This window comes from Hemitrygon akajei, chromosome 8 (assembly GCF_048418815.1).
Source record: "Hemitrygon akajei chromosome 8, sHemAka1.3, whole genome shotgun sequence".
NCBI lineage: Eukaryota > Metazoa > Chordata > Chondrichthyes > Myliobatiformes > Dasyatidae > Hemitrygon > Hemitrygon akajei.
Window position 1 is genome coordinate 17,027,455 of NC_133131.1, and position 26,839 is coordinate 17,054,293.

The 26,839-nt window shown below is 40.6% G+C and overlaps 1 protein-coding gene across 6 annotated transcripts in view; it reads left to right on the top strand.

The window, feature by feature from the left end:
* The window catches only part of synrg (synergin, gamma), a 122,930-nt gene that overhangs the window by 21,197 nt on the left and 74,894 nt on the right, over window positions 1–26,839 (top strand). For 4 of the 6 annotated variants that reach the window (XM_073053351.1, XM_073053352.1, XM_073053354.1 and 1 more), the window contains 7 exons: window positions 8,937–9,070; window positions 9,988–10,118; window positions 10,760–10,865; window positions 16,267–16,378; window positions 23,506–23,760; window positions 24,106–24,345; window positions 26,090–26,167. In XM_073053351.1, the coding sequence (XP_072909452.1) occupies window positions 8,937–9,070; window positions 9,988–10,118; window positions 10,760–10,865; window positions 16,267–16,378; window positions 23,506–23,760; window positions 24,106–24,345; window positions 26,090–26,167 (1,056 nt within the window). The remainder of the gene's footprint in view (window positions 1–8,936; window positions 9,071–9,987; window positions 10,119–10,759; window positions 10,866–16,266; window positions 16,379–23,505; window positions 23,761–24,105; window positions 24,346–26,089; window positions 26,168–26,839) is intronic. The other 2 variants (XM_073053355.1, XM_073053356.1) reach the window with 1 other exon arrangement.

Consider the following 26,839-nt stretch of genomic DNA (forward strand, 5'->3'; position numbering starts at 1 on the left):
AGTAGGGTTGAGAGCTTGTCTACCTATTCTGGAGAGCGAAAATGGAAGAGGAGCTCCTAATAAAGAAGCTAACGAAAACCCCATTACTGAATTTTGGCAGAGCAGACTCAATGGGCCCAATGGCCTAATTCTGCTCTTTCTGATGTCTTATGGTGTTACTAACCTGCCTGCTTTGTACAACACCACATCACTCCCCATCTTTGATTATAAAAACTAACAACAGAGACTCTGGAAAACTTGGAGAGCATTCCACATCTGAGGAACTATTTATTTTAGCGGAACAGCACGGAGTAGTGAGTCATGCCACCCCAGCAACCCCCAACAAACCTGATTAAACCTAATCTAATCACAGGACAATTTACAATGACCAGTTAACTTACCTGGTACATCTCTGGACTGTGGGAGGAAACCGGAGCACCCGAGGAAAACCCACACATTCCACAGGGAGGACGTACAGAGACTCCTTACAGAATGATGCCGGAATTGAACTCGGAACTCCAGAGTGCCCCGGGCTGTAACAGCATTGTGCCAACGCCCTTTGGTTTGTGAAAATAACCGAAGGGTAAACACAACAGAACCAGATGTCATTCTGTAAGATTTAATTTGTGTTATAATGTTGTATTATTTTCAACCAGCTATGCAATGTTGTTTCGCAGTATCTAAACTGAAAGGGATTTGACTTCATACATTCAGTAAATTGGGATGACTTCCAGTGTCAGCAACACACGTATTTATTTATTTATTTATTTAGCCAGACAGCATAGCAACAGGTCCTTCAGGCCCAGTGGGTCTGCACTGCCCGATTACCCTTATATGACCAGTTAGCTTACTAACCTGTATGTCTTCGGAATGTGGGAGTAAACTGGAACATCCGGACGAAACTCACATGGTTACGGGAAGAACTTGCAAACTCCTTATAGACAGTGGCGATAATTGAACCCAGGTCACTGGCGCTGTTTAATGTTAAGCTAGTCGCTACTCTACCGTGCCTGTCCAAGTCACGTGCAGGGCATTGACCTACTTCAGAACTCTTTCTGGCAAATGCAGTCAAAAGCTGGAGCTTGATAGCTTTGAAACAATTACGGTAATAAAATTTAACATCAGCCAAGCACACTTTAGCTGTATGAATCATTTGAAGTTGCAGGAAATAAAATTTTTCTTTAGCCTTGCTTTTTTTTATATATCAGAATTTTTCCTCTTGCCTAAGAGGCTATTATAATATGATTTTTCAGAGGTGCCATATCATCCTGTGATACTTCTTCCAGTTAGTCACCTTGAAGCCTCCAAATATAAGTGAGATGACAAATATAGGTTTTAAGTCAGCAAAGGCACCTGTCACTTTGACACACACAAAATGCTGGTAGAACACAGCAGGCTAGGCAGCATCTATAGGGAGAAGCGCTGTCGATGTTTCGGGCCGAGACCCTTCGTCAGGACTAACCGAAAGGAAAGATAGTAAGAGATTTGAAAGTAGTGGGGGGAGGGGGAAATGCGAAATGATAGGAGAAGACTGGAGGGGGTGGGATGAAGCTAAGAGCTGGAAAGGTGTTTGGCAAAAGTGATACAGAGCTGGAGAAGGGAAAGGATCATGGGACGGGAGGCCTCAGGAGAAAGAAAGGGGGGGAAGCACCAGAGGGAGATGGAGAACAGGCAAACAACTAACTATGTCAGGGATGGGCTAAGAAGGGGAGGAGGGGCATTAACGGAATTTATAGAAGTCAATGTTCATGCCATCAGGTTGGGGGCTACCCAGCCGGTATATAAGGTGCTGTTCCTCCAACCTGAGTTTGGATTCATTTTGACAATAGAGGAGGCCATGGATAGACATGGTTAGGGTTAGGTTGAGATTATGCGGGCGGTGGGCAAATCAGCCCTCTTGTGCTTTTTGATCTCGTCACTTGAGATTCAGTTTCACGCAACCCTGCCACTTTGATCTGGCCCACGCCTTCATTGACCAGGTCCAACATTTGCCTTTGTTGAATCTTGCCCCTCCTGATATAGGACATCGGGTTTGTGGGCATTTAGCAAGGGTTAATCAGGGTGTGCTTTGGGTTTGTGGGGCTGAAGCCAGGGTTAATCGGGGAGTGCCTAGGGTTTGTGGGGGGGTGTACCCCTTCTGGACTTTAAGATTAGGTTTGAGTGTTGGGCTGGTGGATGTATATGTTTGGCTGGGAGAGGTTAGGCTGCAGAGTTTTGAGTGGTGATGTATGAGGTGCTATGGCGGATAGACTCATATGGTGAAGCCAGGTTAATTTGGCCCATGCCTTTCATTATCGTGGTCCGACACCCTCCCCGCAGTGGCCCTACAGTGTCCGGCTCAGACACTGCTTGTGTTTTTCCCAGGGACCAAGATAATGAGAGGCATGTAATTTTGAGGGTAATGATATTTTTAAACATCATTACCTGGCATCTGTATGCCTGGGATTGCATGGCATTAATTGACAGTGTTTACTGGGCATTCTGCAGAACTGCACCTGAGTTTAGTACTGACTTGTTTTATGAGCCCCAGCTTGGATTTGAATATCTGGGCTTTCTTATTGGCATTTCGTGGGCCGGGAGAATGAAGAGCGTGTCACTGTAAGGTTAGGTTGAGATTATGCGGGCGGTGGGCAAATCAGTCCTCTTGTGCTTTTTGATCTCGTCACTTGAGATTCAGTTTCCCGCAACCCTGCCACTTTGATCTGGCCCACGCCTTCATTGACCAGGTCCAACATTTGCCTTTGTTGAATCTTGCCCCTCCTGACATAGGACATCGGGTTTGTGGGCATTTAGCAAGGGTTAATCAGGGTGTGCTTTGTGTTTGTGGGCTGAAGCCAGGGTTAATTGGGGAGTGCCTAGGGTTTGTGGGGGTGTGTACCCCTTCTGGACTTTAGGATTAGGTTTGAGTGTTGGGCTGGTGGATGTATATGTTTGGCTGGGAGAGGTTAGGCTGCAGAGTTTTGAGTGGTGATGTATGAGGTGCTATGGCGGATAGACTCATATGGTGAAGCCTGGTTAATCTGTGAGGTGCTATGGCGGATAGACTCATATGGTGAAGCCAGGTTAATCTGTGAGGTGGTTGTGGTTAGGGTTAGGTTGAGATTATGCGGGCAGTGGGAGAATCAGCCCTCTTGTGCTTTTTGATCTCATCACTTGAGATTCAGTTTCATGTGACCCTGCCACTTTGATCTGGCCCACGCCTTCATTAACCCAACACTTGCCTTTGTTGAATCTTGCCCCTCTTGACATAGGACATTGGGTTTGTGGGGGTTTAGCAAGGGTTAATCGGGGTGTGCTTAGGGTTTGTGGGGCTGAAGACAGGGATAATCGGGACATGCCTAGGGTTTGTGGGGGTGTGTGCCTCTTTTGGACTTTAGGATTAGGTTTGAGTGTTGGACTGGTGGATGTATATGTGTGGCTGGAAGAGGTAGGGCTGCAGAGTTTTGAGTGGGGATGTATGAGGTGCTATGGCGGATAGGCTTATATGGTGAAGCCAGGTTAATCTGGCCAATGCCTTTCATTATCGTGGTCCGACACCGCTTGGTTCAACGAACCGGGTGTGCACTAGGAAACATCGTCAGTAATGTATCCTCGGATCATCAGGTGTTTCGGGCCTTTAATCACTAGACATCCTCCCCGAGGTGGCCCAACAGTGTCCGGCTCAGACACTGCTTGTGTTTTTCCCAGGGACCAAGATAATGAGAGGCATGTAATTCTGAGGGTTAGGGTTGGGTTAGGGTTAATCCATGGCCTCCTGTATTGTCAAAATGAATCCAAACTCAGGTTGGAGGAACAACACCTTATATACCGGCTGGGTAGCCCCCAACCTGATGGCATGAACATTGACTTCTCTAACTTCCATTAATGCCCCTCCTCCCCTTCTTAGCCCATCCCTGACATAATTAGTTGTTTGCCTGTTCTCCATCTCCCTCTGGTGCTCCCCCCCCCCCCTTCTTTCTCCTGAGGCCTCCCGTCCCATGATCCTTTCCCTTCTCCAGCTCTGTATCACTTTTGCCAATCAGCTTTCCAGCTCTTAGCTTCATCCCACCCCCTCCGGTCTTCTCCTATCATTTCGCATTTCCCCCTCCCCCCACTACTTTCAAATCTCTTACTATCTTTCCTTTCGGTTAGTCCTGACGAAGGGTCTCAGCCCGAAACGTCGACAGCGCTTCTCCCTATAGATGCTGCCTAGCCTGCTGTGTTCTACCAGCATTTTGTGTGTGTTGTTGTTTGAATTTCCAGCATCTGCAGATTTCCTCGTGTTTGCTGTCACTTTGAGGTGGTTTTATTCATATCTGCAGTTCCAAGATAATGGCTGGATTTAGAAATAATTTAAATCAGGCACATTGATATCAATTTTAATATCCTTTTCTTTGTTTAAGATGAGAAATGCCGCTGCTGTTGTATCATCCTGCACTTACATAGCTCAGTACAAATATAACCACACATTATTATTCTTACCATATGATTCAGCTGCTCTGCTGTTGTGTTGCCATTTAATCAAATTGGTTTATTGATCTTATAGAGAAAGTGATTACATATCACCGTATAAATGGACGTGTATGTGTAATTGTAAATGTTATGTTTATTTTTTGGTGGTGTTTACATGATATTTGTGAAGCTTATTTAAAATTTGTTAACTGGTAGATTTAAGTATGAGATATCACATGTTTCAGTCTATTTCCAGTCAACTGTTATCATTTGTTCCACTTGCAGTGAGTTAATTTATGTTTAGTTGGGAAACTGGTGTTTGTGATGGGTGAGAAGCTGATTCAATTGATCTTATTACTTCGATACACCAAAAAACCAGTCATTTATAGATTATGCAAAATAACAAGAACTGCCATAGATACAACCTACCCATTGACACGATGGATATTGACAAATTGCAAACTACCATTTAAATTGAGCAATACACAGGTCAGGGCAAGGTGGTAGCTGGTGAAGGAAGCTTGCTTTGTGCAATAGTGAGTTTTATACTTAGCATCTAGAGCAATAGACCTGTCTTTAGAATTAAACACATCCATCCTGTGGTTGAGTTTTTTAAAATCTCAGCCTTGATGGAAGATGAGAAGAAGCCCCCCCCCCCCCATTCTACAAAGTTCAAGATCTACCCCAAGCTAGATTATATTTTCCCCTCCCTAGCTCAGAACAATTCCATTCGCAGCCGCTTAAAATATGATTGAGTTGTGCAGGGAGACCTCAAACATTGCTCTGTAATTTGCAAATGCTCTGAAAATTGCAAATGTCACTCCACTGTTTAAGAAGGGTGGAAGGCAGCAGAAAGGAAATTATTTACCAGTTAGCCTGACCTCAGTGGTTGGGAAGATGTTGGAGTCAGTTGTTAAGGATTAGGTGATGGAGTACTTGGTGACATAGGACAAGATAGAATAAAATCAGCATGGTTTCCTTAAATGAAAATCTTGCCTGATGAACCTGTTGGAATTCTTTGAGGAGATTACATGTAGGATAGATAAAGAGGATGCAGTAGATGTTGTGTATTTGGATTTTCAGAAGGCCTTTGACAAGGTGCCACATATGGGGCTGCTTACGAAGTTAAGAGCTCATGGTATTGTAGGAAAGTTACTGGCATGGTTAGAGCATTGGCTGATTGGTAGAAGGTAGTGAGTGGCAATAAAAGGATTCTTTTCTGGTTGGCTGACAGTGTCTTCCACAGGGGTCAGTGTTGGGATTGCTTCTTTTTATGCTGTATATCAATGACTTAGGTGATGGAGTAGCAGGCTTTGTTGCCAGATTTGCAGATGATATGAAGATTGGTGGAGGGGCAGGTAGTGTTGAGGAAATGGGAAAGCTGCAGAAGGACTTAGACAGATTAAGAGAATGGGCAAGAAAGTGGCAAATGAAAGACAGTGTTGGAAAATGCATGGTCATGCACTTTGGTAGTAAAAGTAAATGTGCAGACTATTTTCTAAATGGGGAGAAAATCCAAAAATCTAAGAGGCAAAGGGACTTGGAAGTCCTTGTGCAGAACACCCTAAAGGTTAACTTGCAGGTTGAGTCAGTGGTGAGAAAGGCAAATGTAATTTTAGCATTCATTTCGAGAGGTCGAGAATACAAGAGCAGGAATGTGATGCTGAAGCTTTATAAGGCACTGTTGAGGCCTCACCTTGAGTATTTGTGAACAGTTTTGGGGTCCTTATCTAAGAAAAGATGTGCTGCCATTGGAGACAGTTCAGAGGAGGCTCACAAGGATGATTCCAGGAATGAAACAATTATCATACAAGGAACGTTTGATGGTTCTGGGTCTGTACACACTGGAATTTAGAAGGATGAGGGGAGATCTCATTGAAACCTTTCGAATGTTGAAAGGCCTAGACAGAGTAGATATGGAAAGGATGTTTCCCATGGTTGGGGAGTCTAGATAGAGGGGTGTCCATGTAAAACAGATTCGGAGAAACTTCTTTAGCCAGTGGGTGGTGAATTTGTGGATTTTGTTACCACAGGCTGCTGTGAAGGCCAAGTTGTTGGGTGTGTTTAAGACAGAGATTGATAGGTTCTTGATTAGACACAGCATCAAAGGTTATGGAGAGAAGGCCAGGGATTGTGGCTGAGGAGGGGAAAAAAGGATGAGCCATGATTAAATGGTAGAGCAGAACTGATTGGCCAAATGGACTAATTCTGCTCCTATGTCTTATAGTCTCTGTAGAGCATTAAATCCCATTTTGACTGAAATTTTCTGGACACAGCAATCAACAGGGGCTCTTTTTTTCTGACAGTGTGATAGGTTCCTCCCTCAATGGAAAAGGCTCCAGGAATGACAATAACAGAAAATGCACTGAAATTCCCATCCTGCTGGCTGAGTTCTAGAATTGGAATGAGCTGCCAGAGGAACTGGTTGAGATAGCTATAAAAGCAGCATTTAAAAGCCACTTAGACAGCTAAATGGATCGGAATGGTTTAGTGCAATATGGGCCAAATGTGGACAGAGGGGACTAACTTAGCTGAGCACCTTGGTCAGCATGTACGAGTGGGCTGAAGGGCCTACTTCAATGCTTTATTACTCTAGGACTCTAATTGAGTAGGAACTTAAATAAGGCTGGAAAAAAAGCATCATCAGAGATAAACACAAGTGATTCTGCAGATGCTGGAAACCCAGAGCAACATAAAAAGTGCTGGTGGAACTCAGCAGGTCAGGCAGCATTTATGGAGAGGAATGAACTGTTGACATTTTGGTATGAGACTCTTCATCAAGACTAGAAGCAAAGCGAAGAAGGTGAGGGGAAGGGAAGGGAAGTGATAGGTGAGACCAGGTGAGAGGGAAGGTTGGGGGGCTGCGTGAGGGTAGTATAATGAAGTAGGAAGCTGGGAGGTGATTGGTGGAAGAGGTAAAGAGCTGAAGAAAAAGGAATCTGATAGGAGAGGACAGTGGACCATGGGAGAAAGTGAAGTAGGAGGGACACCAGAGGACGTCATGGGCAGGTAGTGAGAAAATAAAGGGTAAGGCAGTGAACCAGAAGGGGGAGAGTGTAGGGTCTACTGGAGGTTAGAGAAATCTATGTTCACACCATCAAGTTGGAGGCTAACCAGAGGTGCTACTCCTCCAAGAGATGAAACTAGTCCAGGAATATTTTGCTCACATGATTTACTGACCATTTGAAAATAAAAACACATGCAAAAGAAAATATCACATCTGTTGTAGTTACAGATATTTCATATATACAGGTTTCACCATATAATGCATAAGCACTTACTGTACAGATCATCGATTTGTTGCAGACTAAGCGACCTGAGTTTACAGATGACAATAACAGGCACTGAGAATCAATAAGCACAAGACTATGGGGCATTGTCTCAGAATAAGAGGTTGACCAACTAAAATGTAGTGCAGGAATTTCTTCTCTCAGAGATAGATAGATAGATACTTTATTCATCCCCATGGGGAAATTCAACTTTTTTTTCCAATGTCCCATACACTTGTTGTAGCAAAACTAATTACATACAATACTTAACTCAGTAAAAAAATATGATATGCATCTAAATCACTGTCTCAAAAAGCATTAATAATAGCTTTTAAAAAGTTCTTAAGTCCTGGCGGTAGAATTGTAAAGCCTAATGGCATTGGGGAGTATTGACCTCTTCATCCTGTCTGAGGAGCATTGCATCGATAGTAACCTGTCACTGAAACTGCTTCTCTGTCTCTGGATGGTGCTATGTAGAGGATGTTCAGAGTTATCCATAATTGACAGTAGCCTACTCAGTGCCCTTCGCTCAGCTACCGATGTTAAACTCTCCAGTACTTTGCCCACGACAGAGCCCGCCTTCCTTACCAGCTTATTAAGACGTGAGGCGTCCCTCTTCTTAATGCTTCCTCCCCAACACGCCACCACAAAGAAGAGGGCGCTCTCCACAACTGACCTATAGAACATCTTCAGCATCTCACTACAGACATTGAATGACGCCAACCTTCTTAGGAAGTACATTCGACTCTGTGCCTTCCTGCACAAGGCATCTGTGTTGGCAGTCCAGTCAAGCTTCTCGTCTAACTGTACTCCCAGATACTTGTAGGTCTTAACCTGCTCCACACGTTCTCCATTAATGATCACTGGCTCCATATGGGGCCTAGATCTCCTAAAGTCCACCACCATCTCCTTGGTCTTGGTGATATTGAGGGTAATAGATCTTGGAACTCTCTATCCCAGTGACCTTTGGGGGACAAAGTTATTGAATATATTGAAGGTAGAACTTGACACTTGAATTACAAGTGAATTGGCTAGTATCAAGAAAATGGTGTTTGATGCCAAAACTGGATCAATCATGATATTACTGCACCATAGAGCAGGCTCAGTGTTCCAACTTCTGGGCCAACTTCTGTTATTGTTTCTTATGTTTTATATTTTTAATTCTAATGAAATTGTTCGAATACTGTGTTATTCCTCATTTTTAAAGAATCACTCAAAGCTGAAGTGAAGCTTTCCATTTCACATTTTTCTGTGTAGGTATGACACCAATGCAGCAACAACAGCAGCAGCAGCAAGGGTTCCCCATGGTACCTTTGATGCAGCCCAACATGCAAGGCATGATGGGAATGAATTTTGGTTCACAGATGCCTCCTGGATCAATGCCAATGCAGGTAATTTAGTAATGAAAATTTGACTATAATTTTACGATATTTAAAATAGAACATCAGTATGATATTTAGAATAGAGTATCTTCACTATATTAATGGCTTCTGAATGTTTAAGTATAGTACCTTTAGTTTAGCATAGTACCTTTAAGCATAGTTTCTTTAATAGATCAGGTTCCTCGTCTCCTGCAAGATGTGGATGATGTTACCAACAGCAAGAAATATGAGCAGAAATATATTGTGCCTTAATCGTTTTTATTTCAGCCAGTGAAATACGGGGTCTAATTGGGTCTCAAACAGTAATTATGCAACTCATATGGCTATCTAGAAGTAACTGTTTGCACACCTAGCTGTACATTATGCAGAAAATGAGAAGTTGTGCAATTAACTGCTTTTTACCCCCAACTTATTTTTCCAAATGCCCTATTTCTCTCCCCCAACCCCTTTCACGAATCAGGCCACAATAACAATTTATAGCCATGGGTTCGTTGACATCACAATTCCACCCCATGCTGTGCGAGATACTGTTTAAACCTAGTCCTGAGACAGAATATTTATTGTTGCATGTTACTCAAAAGCTTTATCAAAATGAATACTGTTCTTGATGGGCACTGTGCAAATTGAATGTTTATTTAAAGGGTACACTTGGCCATCAATTGCTTTCCCATATGTTGTACAATGTTGGCTTAATTATTAACAACTCATTCAAGTGTGTATTGGGCTACCATGGTGATATTTTCATCAGACAGTTTTTATTATAAAGCTGTACTTAACATGACTTAAATGGTCCAAGGTAGATGAGTAGGTTCTGGAAATGGAACTAACCAGAAAGGCAAGCAAGTTTGATTGAATAACTTTATTCATTTCTGTTATGTTCAATTAGAGGTACTGTTTTAATTATTTATAATCTTTACATCCATCAGGGTGGAATGGCAATGGGTCCAATGCCACCAGCTGGAATGCCATATATGCCACAGCATCATTACATGGCAATGCGTCCCTCTCCGCCACAGTACACGCCAGATATGCAAAAACAGTTTGCCGAAGAACAACAGTAAGATTCTTTTCTTTTTGGAATGATTTGTAGTAATTGTACAGCTTATTTTATTACTTTAGAAATACTAGGCAAAAGGAAGCTATTGTTTAGGTCATTATGTAGTGGAAATGATTTTTGTAGGGCTGCAGATTTGGATAAGTGATTAGCAGTTCACAAGCTGGCAAATGTTTTTTGAGTGTTCCTGAACACAATAAGTATAAATTGTAGAAGTAAGTCAAGTCATCATTTGTTAAATAGATAGTTTTTCTGTAGACTATATTCCTCATGATCGTCCCCTTATCTACTATCCCTCTTCCAGTGGATTGTTACATATTACTCGTACTGACAATAAAAGGAGCATTTAATTTATTCCTAAGTGGACACAAGTTCATATTCTCCTAGTGTAAGCTCCATGCAGAGTGATTGAATTCTTAACCATTACCTGAAACATTTGCATTAAAAATCAATAGCTTTATTATAAGTAACTAAACTCAAAGCAGGCCAATTAATGTCATTTAATTCGTTAACTTTTGAAAACATTGTCATTTAGTGGAGAATGGGTAATGGGTTAATTGGTTACTGTGTTAGTACAAGATTGGAATGTGAATTTAACAGTAACTTCACTATTATTTAGTCCTTGATCACTTCTGCTTCTCTAGAAAGCGGTTTGAACAACAGCAAAAGATGATGGAAGAGGAACGGAAGCGGCGACAATTTGAAGAGCAAAAGCAGAAGCTTCGTCTTCTGAGCAGTGTAAAGCCTAAGGTATTACTTAGCAGTTTCATTAATGTGTTTTTGTTTTATTTGGTTTATTTTATTTATTGGCGAAGTAAGTTTCCAGAAGTTTCAGAACAGATAATTCCTTTGGTGAGACTCAAATCTATTTGTTATTATAACCATATAACAATTACAGCACGGAAACAGGCTATCTCGGCCCTTCTAGTCCGTGCTGAACGCTTACTCTCACCTAGTCCCACTGACCCGCACTCAGCCCAAAACCCTCTATTCCTTTCCTGTCCATATACCTATCCAATTTTACTTTAAATGACAATTATCGAAACTGTATCGATATTATCAAAACTGCTTGTGTAACCCTTAAGTATAGTGACCATAATCTGCATTTAATGCGTTAAATTATGCTGCTACGGTTCAGGGCTATGTTGTGAGTTTGCATAAATACATTGCGAAATGTAGAAGTCTGAATTTTAATTACGGATTTGGGGAATCCTCATGCAAACCACCAACTGGGGATTTGCGAGGCATTGGAAATGTAAATTATCTGGCTTATTAATATTTTTAATAAATTCCAAATGATTCGTATTTTTAGTTTGCTTGAGTTTTAAAAATGTCTTATAACTTTAACTTTATAAGGTGTTTACTTTAATTTTAATTATAGTTTTTAAAGTGTTTCTGAACTTCTTTGCTAAAAAAAAAATCCAGCCTCAGTTTGCCTTCTGTGAAAGGTTGTTAGAGGTATTTAGGGAGATGTACAACTGCACTCTACCCAGATGCTGTTAGGTTCTAGAAGTGGAGGGCCAGAGAAACAAGTCCTCCTGATTGAGCCCGGGCATGCTAGATATATTGAAATGTGATTCTCTGGAATGAGTGTCCAGCATGATTGAGCCCAGTGTTCCAAATATGCCTTCCCTATCAGTGATGGGTCAGCCTTCCCTCAAAGGCTTGGAGGATAGGAAAATGAACAAAGAAACCAAATTAGTTGAGATCTTCAAAAACTGAAGAGGTTAACTTAACAGAAGATAGCTTGATTGGGTAGTTAGGCTCAAGTGATGCTGTCTTCCATACATGGTTACTTTTGATTTAACAGATTTATACATGGGTGATGGTATATTGACAGTATAAAATTCATTGAGTTTCCCAAGATTTGTTGAAAATTTAGATGAATGTAGGATACAGAGACTGAGTCCACCTTTAATACCAATCAAGTTCAAAAAGTCTCTCCATTCTTTATCAAAGGTTCCTCATCAATTAATCATGGATGAGGGGTCATAATAAGGGGAAAGGTGTGAGAAATTGGGGGAAAGGTACTGAACGTCTTAAAACACTGGCCAGAATTCTGCAGTCAGCAATGTACATTTAGCACTGGCAGTTCATTATAGAAACAATTCCCAATAGATTTCCTGCATTTCAATTGGACATTATTAAACCATAAGGTATAGGAGCAGAATTAGACCATTTGGCCCATCTGATCTGCTCCACCATTTCATCATGGCTGATCCAGTTTTCCCTTCAGCTCCAGTCTCCTGCCTTTTCCCTGTATCCCTTCATGCCCTGACTAATCAAGAATCTAACAGCCTCTGCCTTAAATATAAATAAAGACTTGTCATCCATAGCTGCCTGTGGCAAAGAATTCTACAGATTCACCATTCTGTGGCTAAACAAGTACCTCCTTGTCTCCATTCTAAAAGGACACCCCACTATTTTGAGGCTTTGTCCTCTGATCCTAGACTCTCCCATTGTAGGAAACATCCTCTCCACATCCACACTATCAAGGCCTTTCACCATTCAATAGGTTTCAATGAGGTTACCCTTCATTCTTCTGAATTCTAATAAGTACTGGCCCAGAGCCATCAAATGCTGTTCATTCAACAAGCCATTCGATCCTGGAATCATTTTCGTTAACCTCCTTTGAACCCTCTCCAGTTTCAGCACATCCTTTTCTAAGATAAGGGGCCCAAACCTGCTCACAATACTCCAAGTGAGGCCTCACCAGTGCTTTATAAAGTCTCAACATTACATCCTTGCTTTCATATTCTAGTCCTCTTGAAATGAATGCTAACATCACATTTGTCTTCCTCACCACAGACTCAACCTGCAAATTAACCTCTAGGGAATCCTGCACAAGGACTCCCAAGTCCATTTGTGCCTCAGTTTTTTGTATTTTCTCTCCAGCTAGAAAATAGTCAACCCTTTAAATTCTTCTACATAATGCATGACCACACACTTTCCCACACTGTATTCCATCTGCCGTTTCTTTGCTCATTTTCCTAATCTGTCTAAGCCCTTCTGCGACCTCACTACTTCCTCAAAACCATCTTCACAATACCTCCACCTTACCTCCACCTATCTTCATTTCATCTGCAAACTTTGCAACAAAACCATCAATTCCATCATCCAAATCATTGACATATAACGTAAAAATAATCAGTCTGACCACAGACCCCGTGGAAAACCACTAGTCATGGCAGCCAACCAGAAAAGGCTCCCTTATTCTCATTCTTTGCCTCCTGCTAATCAGCCACTGCTTTATCCATGCTAGAATCTTTCCTGTAATACCATGGATTCGTAACTTGTTAAGCAGCCTCATGTGTAGCAGCTTGTTAAAGGCCTTCTGAAAATCCCAGTACACAACATCAGCTGATTCTCCTTTGTCTATCCTGCTTGTTATTTCTTCAATGAGTTTCAACAGATTTGTCAGGCAAGATTTCCCTTGAGGAAACCATGCTGACTATGGCCTATTTTATCATCTGCCTGCAAGTACCCGGAGATCTCATCCTTAATAATTGACTCCAACATCTTCCCAACCACTGAGGTCTGATTAATTGGCCTATAATTTCCTTTCTTCTTACTCTCTCCCTTCTTGAAGAGTGGAGTGACATTTGCAATTTTCCAGTCTTCAGGAACTATTCCAGAATTTAGTGATTCTTGAAAGATCATCACTAATGCCTCCATGATCTCTTCAGACTTCTCTTTCAGAACCCTTGGTGTATACACCATCTGGCCAGGTGACGTATCTACCTCAGACCTTGCAGTTTCCCAAGAACTTTCTCTCTAGCAATGGTAACTTCAAACACTTCATGACCCCTGACACCTGGCACTTCCACCATACTGCTAGTGTCTTCCACAGTGAAGATTGATGAAAAATACTTATTTAGTTTGTCTGCAATTTCCTTTTCCCCCATTACTACCTCTCCAGGATCATTTTCCAGTGATTCGGTATCCACTTGTGTATTTGAAGATCTTTTGGTATCCTCTTTAATATTATTGCTAGCTTACTTTTGCATTCCATCTTTACCTTCTCAATGACTTAGTTTTAGATACCCCTCTTGGAATCCAGCACCACCCTGAGTTTCTCAATTTACATGCGTATTGAAATTCCCCATGACTCTTGTAACATTGCCCATTAGAAAGTGTATTCAGTGTGATGCCCTCGAAAGAAGTTTCAGAACTTGTGTACATGAATTATGGACACCACAGTAGCACAGCGGTTAGTGTGACGCTATTACAGCTCGAGGCATTCTGGAGTTCAGAGTTCAATTCCAACACTGTCCTGGGTCTGGTTTTCTCCCACAGTCCAAAGGTGTACTGGGTAGGTTAATTGATCATTTGATTAGGTTAGAGTTAATCAGGTTTCTGGGGTTGCTGAGGTGGCGTGCCTCCTAGTGCACATGAAATGCTAGATAGATAGATAGATAGATAGATAGATAGATAGATAGATCCTTAACAAATCAGGTTGAATTTCTACAGATGTACCACGAAGAGCATTCTGACTGGCTGTATCACCGTCTGGTATGAGGGGTGGGGCGCTATTGCACAGGATCAAAGTAAGCTGCAGGGAGTTGTAAAATTAGTCAGCTCCATCATGGGTACTAGCCTCCAAAAGGCAGAGTCCATCATTAAGAACCCGCACCATCCAGGACACTGTTACCATCAGGAAGGCGGAAGGCACACACTCAGCAATTCAGGAAAAGCTTCTTTCCCTCTGCCATCTGATTTCTGAATGGACATTGAACCCATAAATACTACATCACTGCTTTTTTTAAATTTCTGTTTTTGCTTTACTTAATTTAACTATTTTAATATACATATATATCTATTGTAATTCGTAGTTTTTTCCCAAAAATTATCATGTATTGCATTGTATTGCTGCCACAAAATTAACAAGTTCATGACATATGCTGGTGATATTAAACCTGATTCTGAACAATCCTTAATGACAGTAATTAAATCAATTAAATAAAAATAAATGTTTGAGAGATAAAAGCGACCATTATTGGCTTCAACAACTAAAAATATGAAGCAATGAGGTTTGACTCCTATAAAACCTAATTTTCAGTGGCAATTAATACTGTCTTGAGGTTAAAAGGCTGGAATGGAGAAGCCATTTGCTGACTGATTGAATGGGTATCCTTAATGAGAATACAGCAAGTTCAGGCCTCTCTGTGTACTGTATTTGGATTTTCTTGGATATCTGTATTGTTCCTTGAGGGGCAGCTTGGACAGTAACATAATGATTTCTGTGTTTGTATATGCAGTTGGAGGAAATGCTTTCTGCTTTACCTTTCAATAACAGTTGGTGCTGATGGCCTCTGAACAGCAGATATTCAGCAAAAACAATTCATGCTGTCCTCTTCAATTCCTTTAAAATGAAATCTTGGCTTGCTGATAATTGAAGAGTCTTGTCGAAGGTTATAAGAACACATTATTTATTCTGTGAAAGCTCAGGAATTGTGTGCTCAAGAAACTATAGATTAGTGTAGAGTGCAGTCTGTCACATTGAATGATGTATCACGCTTGGCTGGATTAATAGAGTGAGAGTGTTTATAATGAGTTTGTGAAATGTGAGGGACATATGGCAGTTACATACAGTTTGATTCACCAGCTGGCTGAGTCCATAGTGAGACATTGTTGATGTTTTGAAGGGTTGGTTTTTATTTTTGGTATTTTTTTATATACTGTAATGCTACTGTGTCATGCTGGTCTCCCTTGGTGGGCAAATTGTTTCTTATCTTGGTTTATTGCCTATCACATCCAGCTGCTAGCAGCTGGTTAAGAGTAGCTTACACTACTTTTTCTTCTTTAAATTCCTGTTTACTGCCTTGAAGTAGTTACCTTTATAATGTCATTAAATACAGTAAAATACAATGGTTTGGGTTCTCTATTCTGTATTAAGTTATTCTACAGTTTCTATAGCAGGTGTAGATGCTGCCTCAGTCATGCTCGTTCTCCCCTCACTCCACACTTTCTCTGGGACTTTATGCCCCCAGTTCATTTTTTTTGGACCTGCAACCCTATAAAAGAATGACACACGTTCTTTACCCTGTTATCTTTTACTCAGTGTAAGTGTAATAGTTCTTGCTTTATAAATGTTTTTCTTTCCAATTTCATGGTACTTTGTAATCACTTATTTCTCTCATTCTGGTTTCAGATGGGGGAAAAAAACAGAGATGATGCCTTAGAAGCCATTAAAGGAAACCTTGCTGGATTCACAAGGGATGCAAAGATGCACCCAGGCCCTACTTCACATTCCAGTAAATCAGGTCAGTACTTCTTTAAACAAATGAAGCTTATCATAAAAATAAATAGGAAAAAGATAAATAAAAAAGATAAAAATTAGTTTGGATGCTTAAAATTTGACAAGAAGATGTTCTTGTCAATAATTTACAATTGAGGTAGTAATCATGAGAACTCTGAAATGATTTGAAACATTGAAGTCTTCTACCTTCCCTATCTCTTGTCAGATTATATTCACCTGTACTGAATGAAAGTCGTTTTCTGCTATGCAGCCGTCCTGAAAAATAACTAATTCGTCTGGTTTTGCTCTCTACCCCTATACTAAATATGTTTGTTAATGATTTGGATAGAGTAGGAATCTAGTTCCACCAAATGCAGAACATTTGAGTTTTCAACAGTGGATAGGCATTGGCCAAATTTTAGATAATAAATGAGACATGGTAATCAATCAATTTTTAAAAGGCAAAATGCAAAGCGTTGCAGGTTTTCTAAACATCAGAGCTTTGCAAGCAGGGAGGAAATGATGATTACTGATGTGTATCAGTCTTTTGAATCAAAAGATCAAATTTCATGTGGCATATTGCAGCCAAACTTCAGTTTGGAAAATCCAGGTTGGAAAACATTTGCAATAGTTTTTAGACAAAAATTATTTTTAGTGTCTTGTACATGTTAGCACTGTTACCCATATCAAAGGATCCTTCTGAATGGTATTCTGCAAACTATTACTGACAGGGATTAATGTTGAATCAATCTGCGTTGATAGAGCTGTACCTCCAGTCAAAGAAAAGCTGTTTTGCTCTTTTAATTGATAAATATAGAAGGGTACCACAGGGATCAGAAAGAATGTAAGCCGGATTCTTGGATCAGGTTAGGCCGTTTTCAGCAGCATTGATGACTGCAGACTTGCTTTTCTTCCTCCATGAGAATGGAAAAGAAAAACAACCTGTGATTTTGCTCTTGAATGTGTCTGGGAGATGAGGTTGGCTTAGTATTGGTGACTGAGGTAACTCCTAGCCACTGCCACTGTAGGCCAATTAAGGCTTAGCCACTTGAACAATAACCAAAGAATGAATATTTAAAATTAATTATTTAAAATGTACTTTTTACAATTATATTTTCCAGCCACTTATGTACTGAAGCAAAGCCAGCCTCTCATGCAAATGTGAATATATATACAATATATATACAATACTTCTTTGATCTAAGTAATATAACTTATTGTGTTAAGGCAATAGTCACATTTGTTTCAATTCTCTGTACCTAGGATGCCGGTCTTTGATGTCAATATTTTGTTATTTACAGTTTGAGTTTGAATTACTATGCAGTGTAACTACATTGGATTAATTCCTAAATTTAATTGGATTGTGATTTTTTTAATGATATGTTACGTGGTTCTTAACAAATGTGGAAACCTAACATGCTATCTTATCATGCTGTGGCTGCATCTAATATATTTTGTCAGCGACATTGCATCTAACAGCATCCCTCTGAGATCCTTCAAAAGGTGCAGGGGGATCTTATTTGTGCTTTATTTCTTGTGTTAAGACTACTAACCAACTTACGGAGAATCTTTGCCTTCCCCGCAATCTTGGTTATCCCATTTTACTATAGGGAGGGAAGAATCTTAATAAAAATTGTAGCCTGCTTTCTTCTTCCGAGGTTATTCCTGGTCTAGTGCAGGTATGGCTGGCTGTTGTAGTACTCTCATAAAGTGAGAAGTATATTGTTTGGATATAAGCAGTGATAAACAGTTTTTTAAATATATATCTAACATTCTTTGGTGGAAAAGAAACAGTGGACAAGTGGGGGAAAGTGGGTTTATCACATTTGGGTTTGTCATTTTTTTTGCATGATTTTCTTATTCATACATGGGAATTAAATTAAAGTTCAAAGTAAATTTATTATCAAAGTACCGTAGATTCCGGATTTTAAGCCGCTACTTTTTTCCCACATTTTGAACAGCTTTGAACTCTGCGGCCTTTAATACGGAGCGGCTAATGCATGGTTTTTTTCATGCCGCCAAAAACATTTTGCCTCGTAACAGTAGACCAATAAAATTGATGAGTAGTTCACAGAGGTCCAATGAAATTGTACGATAAATCAAGCGCACTTTCACAATTAAATTATTGTAAATCAGTCATTTGTACTCACCCTCATCAACATGGAAAACACTCGAAGAAAAGCATTGTGCTGCCTTTATGGCAGTTATTTAGTTTATAATATTTTTGCTTAGTAATTCATTTGTTAGTTAAAGTTAGAACTGTTTTAACTATATTTGTTTTCTGTACTACATCCCGGGATGCTATGACGTCACACCCGGTTTCGCCGCATCTTGTGGGAAAATGCCGGTTTGCGATAAACGGGAAGGTGGGGGGCGAGCGGCGGAGCGGCGGAGCGAAAACGCTGCTTTTAAGTTAAAGGCGATCAATAACTTTTCCTGGTAGGCTGCAGTATATATATTTTTTACCAGTCGTTAGGAGATATTGGAATGTTGTTCAGTAAAAAAGTATACGCAACGTATATTTAAAAGTAGCCGCGTTACAGGCACGGTTCGAAAAAAAGCATTTGCAATATGTATTTGTTTATGTTACCATATGGATTTAATTAAAAGTTAAAAAATCCTCACGTGTAATATCTTTCTGTGTAAATATCTCAATTTACAACGTGGGACACCTGCGGCCGAAAATCCGGTGCGGCCTAAAATCCGGTGCGGCCTGTACAAGTACAAAATTGATTTTCTTTCTAAAATTAGAGCCAGCGGCTTTTAATCAGGTGCGCTCTGTAGTCCGGAATCTACGGTATATATATATCTATATATGTCACCATATACAACCCTGAGATTCATTTTGTTGCAGCATACATGGTAACTTCAAGAAACATAATAGAATCAATGAAGACCACACCCAACAGGACAGACAAACAACCAGTGTGCAAAGGATAACAAACTGTACAATTATAAAAGAAAAGAATTATAATAAGTAAATAAGCAATAAATATTGAGAATTTGAGATGAAGAGTCTTTGAAAGTGAGTCCATAGCTCTCCGTTCCTTTCTAGACACCAGGCCCAACCAGTTCCCCTTCACCACCACTCTCCTCCGCCTAGTGGAGCTTGTACTCACTCCAAATAATTTCTCCTTTGTCTCTTCCCACTTCCTTCAGTCAAAAGGTATAGCCATGGGCAGTCGCATGGGTCCCAGCTATAACTGTCTTTTTGTTGCCTACGTGGAACAGTCTATGTTCCAAGTCTACATTGGTGTCCAACCCCCACTTTTCCTACGCTATATCGACGACTGCATTGGTGCTGCTTCCTGCACCCACGCAGAGCTCATCTACTTCATCAACTTTGCCTCCAACTTCCACCCTGCCCTCAAATTTCCTGGTCCATTTCTGATAACTCCCTCCTTTTTCATGATCTCTCTGTCTCTAATCTCTGGAGGCAGCTAAACCCATGGACTCTCACAGCTACCTGGACTACACCTCTTCCCACCCTGTTACTTGTAAAACGCTATCCCCTTCTCTCAATTCCTCCGTCTCTTCTGCATCTGCTCTCAGGATAAGGCTTTTCATTCCAGAGTGAAGGAGGTACCTTCCTGTTTCAAATAAAGGGGCTTTCCTTCCTACACTATCAACACTGCCCTCAACTGCATCTCTTCCATTTCACGCACATCTTCTCTCACCCCATCCTCCCGCCACCCTACCACGGATAGGGTTCCTTTTGTCCTCACTTACCATTCCACCAGTCTCTGCATCAGCACATTATTCTCCATCACTTCCACCATCTCCAACGGGATCACACCACCAAGCACATCTTTCCGTCCCCCCACTTTCTGCTTTCCGTAGGGATTGCTCCTTACGTGACTCCCTTGTCCATTTGTACCTCCTTACTGATCTCCCTCCTGGCACTTATCCTTGCAACTGGAACAAGTGCTACACCTGCCTCCACACCTCCTCCCTCACTACCATTCAGGGCCCCAAACAGTCCTTCCAGGTGAGGCAACACTTCACCTGTGTTGGGGTCAAATACTGTGTCCGGTGCTCCCAGTATGGCCTCCTGTATATTGGTGAGACCTGGCATAGATTGGGAGACTGCTTTGCCGAGCACCTGTGCTCCACCTGCCAGAAGAAGCGGGATCTCCCAATGGCGACCCATTTTAATTCTACTTCCCATTCCCATTCCGATATGTCAATCTATAGCCTCCTCTACTGTTGTAATGAGGCCACACTCAGGTTGGAGGAATAACACCTTATATTCCATCTGGGTAGCCTCCAAATTGATGGCAAGAACATCAATTCCTCATACTTCCGGTAATGCCGCCCTATCACCATTCCCCATCCCCTTTTCCCTCTCTCACCTTATCTCCTTGCCTGCCCATTGCCTCCCTCTGGTGGTCTTCCCCCTTTCTCCCCCTTCTCCAGCCCTATAACTCTTTCACCAATCAACTTCCCAGCTCTTTATGTCACCCCTCCCGCTCCTGGTTTCACTTATCACCTTGTGTTTCTCCCTCCCCTCCCCCCACCTTTTAAATGTACTCCTTGTCTTTTTTTCTCCAGTCCTGCTGAAACGTCGACTGTACTCTTTTCTATAGATGCTGCCTGGGCTGCTGAATTCTTCCAGCATTTTATGTCTGTTGTGCGAACAGTTCAGTGATGGAGCGAGTAAAGTTAAGTGCAGTTATCTCCTCTGGTTCAACAGCCTGATGGTTGAAGGGTAATAACTATTCCAGAATCTGGTGGTGTGGGTCCTGAGGCTCCTGTACCTTCTCCTTGATGGCAGCAATGAGAAGAGAGCATGGCCCAGAAGGTGTCAAGATGGATGTCGCTTTCCTGCGACAGCGCTCCATGCAGATGTGCTCAATGGTAGGGATGGCTTTAGTTGTCATGGACTGGGCCACATTACTACTTTTTATAGGCTTTTCTGTTCAAGGGTATTGGCGTTTCCGTTCAGGGCCGTGATGCAACCAGTTAATATATTCTCCTCTGCACACCTATAGAAGTTTGTCAAAGCTTTAGACATCATGCCGAAACTTTGCATATTTCTTCGTAAATGCATTTACATGCTGGGGCCAGGAAAGGTCCTCTGAAATGATAACACCAAGGAATTTAAAGTTGATGACCACCTCTGATCCCCTGATGAGGATGACCTCTGGTTTCCTCCTCCTGAAGTCAATAATCAGCTCCATTGAGTCATTGAGTTAGAGGTTGTTGGTGTGGTACCGCTCAGTCAGTTTTTCAGTCTCCCTCCTAAAATGCTGATATATCTTTGATTCAGCTAATAACAGTTGAGTCATCAGCAAACTTAATTATATCTTTGGAACTGTGCTTAACCTCACAGTCATATGTACAAAGTGAGTAGAGCAGGGGTCGAGAGCCTTGTGGTGCATCTGTGTGGATGGAGATTGCGAAGGGAGATGTTATTGCCAATCTGAAATGACTGGATCGAGGATCCAGTTGCACAAGGTGGTTTTGAGGCCAAGGTCTTGAAGCTTATTGATTAGTTTTGAGGGGTTGATGGTATTGAATGCCGAGCTGTAGTACTTAAAGAGCATCTTGATGTATGCATCTTTGAAGTCCAGATGCTCTCTGGTTGAGCGAAGAGCCAATGAAATGACATCTGTTGTGGACCTGTTATGCCAGTAAGCAAATCGGATCAGATCCAAGACACTTCTCAGGCAGGAGTTGATATGTTTCATCACCAACCTCTCAAAGCACTTCGTCACAGTGGATGTAAGTGCTACTGGACAATATCCTCTGAGGGCAACACACACAATTCCTGATGAAGAGTCTCGGACATTGACTGTTTACTCTTTTGCATAGATGATGCCTGGCCTGCTGAGTTCCTTCAGCATTTTGTATGTCTTCCTCAGGATTTCCAGCATCTGCAGATTTTCTTGTGTTTGTGAATAGTCATTGAGGCAGGTTACCATGTTCTTCTTAGGCACCAGCATAATTGAAGCCATCTTGAAGCAGGTGGGGACCTGAGACTGAAGCGAGAGGTTAAAGATATTGTTGGACACTCCAGCCATGTGATCAGCACAGGTCTTTAGTACTCGGCCAGGTACCCTATCTGGGCTGGATGCTTTCCGTAGGTTCACTCTCCTGAGGGATGCTCACCTGTCAGCCTCCGAGACTGACATCACAGTGTCATGAGGGATGGTGGCAGATGTTGCATGGTGAGATCAGCAGAAGACAGTTTAGAGTGATGATGGTTGTTTTCCTAGTTAGCCACATTCTGTCTTCAACTGCATTATGAAACCTATTTGATCAATTCTTAAATGTTGGCTGACAGCAGAGAAATTAGTGATTTTTAAAAAATTAAATAACAAAGATGTAAATTGAAGTCAAATCAAATAACTTCTTGATACATTCCAGAGAAAACAACAATTTGATGTCATAGTGTCTAATCTTCAGCTTTTCTTGCCATGCTTTTTGCTTCTGCTTACAGTGCAATAGAAAGCCATCATTGTTTGCAAACTCTAACTGGTATTTAACCAATTTACAGACTTTACTCTGTGCTAATTCAGTTGTTGCCGGCCTTTTTAAACACTCTGTAATAAAGCATTTTTGATAGCTGTTTTAGTCAGCGTAAACCCCGTAAATGAAAAGCGATGTTTTAATACAGTTTGAAATATCTAGAATTGCTCATTTGTCAGGAATTGTTTATTAACCCCTGAAGTGCTGGCTATTGAAAGTGTGGTGTTGGGAATGGAAGAGATCTGCGGGGACTGCACTGCCACATTATTCTCTTCTTCAGCCCAAGTGAGCATCTTTAAAGCATTGAGTTTAGCTATTGATGTGGCTTTCTTTTCTGTCTCTGGAAATGTTACTTGTCAAGTCTAGCATTTTCTTACTAAATTGCTGTCTGCGTTATATTTACACTGGGTTTTGTGCTTTGTTTTTACTAATCTTATTGTTGGTTTCACACACTTATCAATTTTCTGACATGCAGAAAAAAATGAAAGTTCTGAGATTTGGAGGAAGAGAGGTACTTGTCCTGAAAAGGCTATTATAATTTGAACTTCTCTGTATGTTGGAAATAGACAACCATTACTTGTTCAGTGATTTACTATTGTATTTATCTGCCTATATGTAGTTATGTTTTTGATACTTTTAGTTTAATTTGTGTTGCCTTATTTTGATTTATCCATTTTACAGATTCTCCCCAGTCATCCCTATCAACTGCCCCTCCTTCCCAATCCCCTGCTTTTTCTGACGACGAAGAATTCAGTGAGTTTGTTCAAGGGCCTGATTCTGCCGCACCTGCGGCCCCCTCCAGTTTCCAGCATGTCCAACCCTTCCACCCCACGTTAGCGTCAGGGCTGCAGTCTGAGCTGGCTGCAGTTCCGGCCCAGCCCAAAGGTTCATCTGCATTGTATGCCACAGCAGGGCATTCAGCAAAAAACAGCCAAGGTAACAAGTACTGAACTTATTTTAAATTGTTCGTTTAAAATAAATACACAAAAAATTATTGGAAGGAAATTATGATATTGAAATTAAGTGATTTAAAGTTAGCATAAATTTATTAAATTAATTTATTATATTCTCTCAAAATAACATGATAAATTGCTTTAGATTTTTGATCCTTTGTGTCAGAAGAGACAGCTTAATTTTATTTAAAATGTGGGCACTTTTTTAATTGCTACATCATTAATAGGAATTGAGTCTTAACCTCTAAAGTCTAAAAGTTTATTGTAACTAACTTGAAATTCACCAGTCTAAGCTGGGAAACGCTTGTTCCACCTCCTGTTTGTTTAGGCCTTTCATTGGAAGAGAAAATGTTTGCTTCCTGTGATTTCAGCGTGCCTCAAAAGGCGCACAATAAATTTAACAAGTCTGAGCCACTGGCCCTCATTGGGTCTAAAGCCTCAGTCTCGACTCATTTTCAGCCCAGTGCCAAGGCCTGTAACTGGGGCATCCAGTCTGAAAGCCTCAGTGGTATCTTCACAGCAGATATGCCAAAGGATCCAGTTCCAGAGTCAGCTGTCAAAGAGAGTGGTGAGCAAACTTATTTATTTCCAAATCACTAACCCAGGCCTCTGCAAAATCAGAGCAATTATACCTCTTAATTATAGTTTTATAATTTGTGATAATTTCTCAATAATTAACTCTCATCATATAATGTAATTGTAATCTGTCGTAATTCACATGCCTGAAAACAAGTTTTTTGCACCTCAAATCTGTTCCAACATATATAGAGCATTATTCGAGGGTGCTGCTGTACTATGTGCCAGGTTTCTCTGTTGTGACTTTCTAAGAATTCTGTGCGGATTATACATTGTACTTCGAGATTCTTGATTGTCAGGTCATGAAGGACTATGGGAAGAAGTCAGGCGATTGGGGTTGAGAGGAAAATTGGATCAGCCATGTTTGAATGGCAGAGCAGACGTAATTGGCCAAATGGCCTAATTCTGCTCCTATATCTTATGGTCTTATGGTTAGTCTTTGCATGTAATTAAGCCAATCAAATAGAAGAAATTTTCTTTTAACAGTAGAGCTTTTCAAGACCTTAATACAATCATAAAGATAATATCACTTATATACAACCATCTTGACTTCATTTGCTGAACATTAAACTATTAATACTGAAATGCTGGATACCAGGGAAGAAAGTCACCAACATTTCTCGATTATTAAAGTTTCTAGATGTTAGCTTTGGCTGAAATTATTTTGAAAATCTTGAATTAAGTGATACAAGTTAAATTATAGATAATTATTATAATTGCATTCTTGCCATCTCATCAAAATTCAGCATTTGTCTGCTCAGAATTATTATGTTTGGCATGCAGTTATTCATGTGTAAAGTAATACAATTGAACTGGCGCTCATCTTGTGTAGTAAACAGTTTTACTCGTGAGTTTTCACTTCTTTTCAAACCAGGTACTACTCGGAGAATTTTTGTTAAATCATGTTCTACCTGTTAGCAAGCCATGTAATATTTTACTGATTTGGATTTCTTTGCAAGGAATACCATATTATGAACTAAAATAAGATGGTGTTTCACCAGTAAAGTAGTTGACAAAATGTGTATGAAAATTGTAATCCAGCTTGTTTTGCATCCAAGTGTAAGCAACAGCCTTTCAGTGGACACTATAATGACTTTAAAAGCTGTAAGTTGTTTCTTTGCCACCCTGGATTGCAACACCACTGTGAAGAGATATAATTATTGCTCATGGATTTTTAGGCACATCAGCTGTAGTTTTAGAGGAAGTTAGGTGGCTACCCAAAAGGAAAAGTAATTGTGTAGTCTCATGCTCCCCCTGGTGGCCAGATTTGAAGGTGGCTTCAGAACAGAATCTGGTTAGTGCATGGTTCATGAAGATTGGAAAGTACATGTGAGAAGTGTGGAGCAGGGAACCTGGGATTGCTGTGCTTTTTGCAAAATTTCTTTGGAAATTGGAGACTCTACTTAAAATATCTCGGTGTTCTCAGATTTAAAAGTGTTCTTTTAAATCCTGACAGTTTCAATTTATCAAAGTGGAAAGTACCCGATAAATCAAAAATGTTGCATTCTTCCGAGAATTGAATAACAATAAGGAACTCAGTGGTCTAATTTTCTCTTTTATTAATATTTCACTAATTACTTTGAATTTTTTTTCAGAAATGATAAACTGGCACTCAGCATGTTGAGAGGAATTGTCATATTGCAGCTTACATAAAGAGTTTCTGGAATAGAACTTGTACACTAGGCTATGTAATTTTGGTTCATTTTGTAACTGTTTGTTTACTTCATCTTGTTTAGGTGTAGGAGTGTACCCTTCACAAGATACACTTCAGCCTATGCTGCCTCCTTGGCTTTTCAATGACAGTCTTGTCCCAGGTACAGTGGACTTTGTATTTGTTTAAATCTCTGAAAATAGTTAATAAGATTATTTTCACAGTTTCATTGCGCTCCTGTCTAATTTTCATTCATTTTATTGTAAATGGTCCTCACAGGCAAGGCTACTTCTCAAATTGTTCTTTGAATGGTATAATGACACATTATTTTAAAACACTGTTGTGCTCTGGTGAAGGTGCTACTGCACTGATGTTTGGTAGGCAATTAAAAAAATTTAAACCCCATTAGTTTTAAACAATTCAAATGTTAATATATTTTAGGAAAGACAATTTTACTCGTGGAAGGTAATTATAATTTAACTATAATTGAAATTATACTTTAACTTTTCTTTTTGTAAAATTTCTTCTTATATTTAAAGTGCCTCAGTAACAGACCCATAGAACATTACAGCACAGTACAGGCCCTTCAGCCCTCCATGTTGTGCCAACCCATATAATCCTTTAAAAAAAGTACTAAACCCACACTACCCCATAACCCTCCATTTTTCTTTCATCCATGTGCCTGTCCAAGAGGCTCTTAAATACCCCTAATGTTTTAGCCTCCACCACCATCCCTGGCAAGTCATTCCAGGCACTCACAACCCTCTGTGTAAAACACTTACCCCTGATGTCTCCCCTAAACTTCCCGCCCTTAATTTTGTACATATGCCCTCTG